A 3,908-nucleotide genomic window follows, 5' to 3' on the forward strand; every position below is an offset into this window, starting at 1 on the left:
TTATTATTTTTACAATCACAAAATAGAATAATGGTCCTAAAACTCAATTTCATAATTTCATGATTCTATGATTCATATTAGTTATTTGCAAAGTCCTCATTTATAATTGTCCCTAAAAAGTATCCTACGAAAGCAATACGATACACACGCATAAATAAATATACACCAATCAATCTACTACTTACTATCTCCTCATGTTATTACAGAACTCAAGGATGCTTATTTTTGCTCGGCTCATGTACAATATTCAATGTCACCAGTCAATTTGTTTGCCTAGATTAACTAACTATATTTTGCATATTAACTTCACCAAAGGGCAGAATTCAAATAGTCCCCCCCAATTTGACATATGCCAGAAGATTTAACGAGGCCAATTTCTTCGGCTTTCAAAGTCGCCGATTTAATACAAACACACAGCAGTTGCTAGATATTCACATTAGCTTAGTAACACAATATCAAGACATCAAAGATAAAATAAATGATACCATAATATTGACTGAAAAAATCATGTGTTGTTCCATTACATAAGCATAAAGATTCACGATTCATTGGATTGAAGGGCAAAACTAAAAAAAATTAGAAGTTTTCCAACACATGACTTCACCTCAGGTTGTTTGAACATAATTCATCCTTATCTACATGGCCACAAGACTAACATATCCCTCAATCATCTCATGTAGCAATTGTTTCTACCTGACCATCCTCCATTTGGTGGAAACCCTTCCATGTTCTGATTTGATAGCATCGCTCCCATATTGCTGGGTGGCATGTTGCCCTGGCTGCTAGGAGGGCCTCCACCCATATTGTTGGGTTTGTATCCGCCCTGGTTGTTGGCCGGGTACCCACCAGGGTTGCTGGCCGGGTAGCTGCCCGGATTGCCGGCAGAGTATCCGCTTGGGTTGATGAGTGTGTATGCACCCTGGCTGTTGGGAGGGTATCCGCCTTGGTGGCGTGGATAGTTAGGACCAGGACCAGCATTCAGCATGGGAGGTCTACCTTGTGTATCTCTGTTCACAATATTTTCCCTCCTCCCAAAATTTCTCGACCTATCAGCATTGCGAGGCCTGTGATTGCGTCTGTTCCTTTCATTTGCTCGTGCGTTGTTCCTTACCCATTCTTCATGATACTTGGGATCATATGGAACAGCTTGCCCGTTGATAAAGGGTTCACCTGGTGGGGGAATTGGGAGATTCCACTAGATGTGAGCGGACTGCAGTCACGCAGCAGGAATAATATAATATATGCAATAGATTACATTCTAGCAGGATTTCAGGCGTCATACAAATAGAGCAGATCCTTACAAACTTTTGAGAGATGCTGATGATTTATTAAATTGACCAGAGCGGGAAGAAATGCACGTATCATACAATATTCAGAAGATTATTGAAATTAAAGGGAAAGTTCTTACCTCCATAATCTTTGTTCTTGACATCCAAATATGAATCAGGAAGGACCCAACGAACTCTAGACAATTCTGCAATTTCAAAAAAGATTAGTTTAAGCCCTTGATTTTAGCGGAAATTTATTTAACAAAAAAAAAAAACAGAGAGAGCCAAAATGTTTAGGATTGTCGTCACCCTTAAGTTTGTACGAAAGCTCTTCAGACACAAGGGCTCCAAATGCATAGTAGTGTCTAGTTGAAACTGAATATATCTTCATCCTGGCTTCTTCTTCACTGAAAGAGTGAACGATTGATTGCTCATTAGGCCAAAACGTGAATTCATATAAGTAGTGAAAAAGGATATTTTCCCTATATTTTTCCTAAAAGCAACAAGCAAAACATAATTGCTTCACTTCCTCTTCTGCTCAACCATTCATTTAAAGTATGATCGTACAGCCATGGCTAGAACTACAGTAGACGTGTAGATGAATAGCCTGCAAAAGCTGCTTCTTCTATTGTGAAGTAATCTATTAAGCCGCCAAAACAAAATGTATGCCATAATGAATACGCAGCTAAGCTAACACAACGTCAAAGGAAACGATCCTCCAACTTCAATAAAACGCATCTCCCGACAGTCAAGAACTAAAATTTTTTTTGAGATCCTAAAGAAATTGATCACCTAACCTTCCGCTGATAAGTCATACAGCAAGGGTAAGACGATGGATGTTATGGAAGACAGTACCAGCCCACCACCTGAGCAAGAGTTTTGATGTATTTATCAATGATCTCGTCCCTGGTGGGATCACCTTCGGGCTTCTCCATGACAACAAGCCAATGCTCAAAATCACATCCATCAAGCAAGATTGTCTCTTTAGGTGGCCGGTTCGACCAGTTGGGGTTGGGATCATTGAGCGAAGAGGAAGTCGCACGGGTCGAGAAGGTCCGCAAGGAGGGAGGCGCAACTAAGCGGCGATGGATATCGGCAGAAGCGACGGCGAGAGGGCGGAGCGGTGGAGGAAGGCGAGAGCGGCGGTGATGGAGAGAGATCAGATGAAGTGACAGTGATGGTGGATGAAAGAGAGTGAGAAAAGAAGAAAGCCGATGTTAGAGATTTAGGGAAGGCCCGAGAGAAGATTTGAGTCGCCATGGCTACGATTGAGCTAAAGGACTGAGCTTGACCTTTAAGAATAAAAACCCTAACGAAGTTTCGGGAGGGTATGCCAATGCAAACCTGAATGAAATTTATAGGATGCAGGCCTGACAAGCTCTGAAACTTCTCAGCACGTCCAGAGTCCGGAACCAGATCCTCTCCTAAACAATAACTTTTTACACCAAATTTCATTACTTTTTATACGTACATTTTTTAAATTAATGATTCATTATCCTAAAAAATATATATAAAACATAGCGTAATAAAGTGAAAAAATTATTTTTTAAAATTAAATTATTTTAATATGAGTTGATGTGATGAGATATGAGACATTAAATAAGAATTGAAGGCTGGAGATCTTCTTGTTGTTGGGAGACACTGAGGGAGAGAAATGTGAGAGACCTGAATCTCCAAAGTCTTTGGACACCAAGCAAAGCTATCGAACCATTATATACTTTTAATTATATATTATAAAATATAATATATATATATATATATATTAAAATTTATTTTTAAGTATTTATGAGACTTAGGAGTTATGATGTGTGTACATACACACACACACACATAACTTATTTATATATAAAAAAAATTAATTTTCTAAAACTTTTAATATTCTTAACAATTTGGTGTTTCAAAATTAACATTGGAAAGCAGTGTCTTCTACAATTGAAAGGAAGAAAACATACACAAAAATTAGTGGTGGAGCCATATATATTTGAAGAGAGGCATATGCCTCCCCTCAAATGAAAAACATTACTTACATGGGGATAAGGGTATACATATTTATATTTTGCACCCTTTTTTTATGCCCCCCTCAAATTGAAAACATTACTTACATGGGGATGAGGGTATATGTATTCATATTTTGCATCCTTCTTTTTTATATTTTACATTTTAAACTCATTTCATATTAATTTTTAACTTAGATCCAGAATTAATTTTTTTAACTCAAAAGCCCAATAAATTTTAGCCCAAAATTTTAATATACCTAAATAGTAATATTATTTATAAAAAATTAACATTTATTAAATTAAACCTTGAAGAAAATAAGAAAAAAAATCTATCCCACGTCATTTGAAATCTCAAATCAAATTTGTGGAAAAATTAGTTAAAATTGAAAGATATATTGTTTATTCATTAATTTGCCTTCTCTTGAAATAAGCAATGGTATTTCTTGTTGCCATAGTAACAATTGAAAAAGCCTTTTCTACTATGAAGTTTGTAAGAAATTAGTTGCACAATCGAATAAGGAATCTATAGATGAATTATTGTCTCATAACTTGTATTAAAAAAGATGTATTTGAAAGCATTGACAATGAGCTAATTATTTAACAATTTCAAAACATGAAACCATATAGAGAAAATTTATAAGAT

General features: G+C 36.4%; 1 protein-coding gene across 4 annotated transcripts; it reads right to left on the minus strand.

The window, feature by feature from the left end:
* Positions 1 to 470: 470 nt before the first annotated feature.
* Positions 471 to 2,704, minus strand: LOC129293285 (multiple organellar RNA editing factor 8, chloroplastic/mitochondrial-like). Of its 4 annotated transcripts, none has more exons than XM_054931161.1 (4): positions 2,613 to 2,704; positions 1,578 to 1,675; positions 1,409 to 1,474; positions 471 to 1,170 (listed from the first exon to the last, which is right to left on the minus strand). In XM_054931161.1, the coding sequence occupies exons 2-4, from the start codon at positions 1,657 to 1,659 to the stop codon at positions 668 to 670; spliced, it is 651 nt and encodes a 216-aa protein (XP_054787136.1). In that variant the 5' UTR covers positions 1,660 to 1,675; positions 2,613 to 2,704; the 3' UTR covers positions 471 to 667. The 4 variants fall into 4 exon arrangements, with proteins under 4 accessions (XP_054787136.1, XP_054787132.1, XP_054787134.1 ...); XM_054931157.1 differs by lacking the exon at positions 2,613 to 2,704 and adding an exon at positions 2,135 to 2,606; XM_054931159.1 differs by lacking the exon at positions 2,613 to 2,704 and adding an exon at positions 2,124 to 2,606.
* Positions 2,705 to 3,908: the final 1,204 nt, after the last annotated feature.

This window comes from Prosopis cineraria, unplaced genomic scaffold (assembly GCF_029017545.1).
Source record: "Prosopis cineraria cultivar Desert tree isolate PC_DT_omini unplaced genomic scaffold, ASM2901754v1 PC14, whole genome shotgun sequence".
In the NCBI taxonomy this organism is placed as follows: Eukaryota; Viridiplantae; Streptophyta; class Magnoliopsida; order Fabales; family Fabaceae; genus Prosopis; species Prosopis cineraria.

What these genes read in the sequence shown, in the direction of transcription:
- LOC129293285 (XM_054931157.1), bottom strand. Translation starts at nt 2,289, where the DNA reads ATGATCCCAACCCCAACTGGTCGAACCGGCCACCTAAAGAGACAATCT. An exon ending in ACATCAAAACTCTTGCTCAG is followed by an intron (nt 1,676 to 2,134) that starts GTGGTGGGCTGG and finishes TCACTCTTTCAG; the next exon opens with TGAAGAAGAAGCCAGGATGA. An exon ending in CAAGAACAAAGATTATGGAG is followed by an intron (nt 1,171 to 1,408) that starts GTAAGAACTTTC and finishes TTCCCCCACCAG; the next exon opens with GTGAACCCTTTATCAACGGG.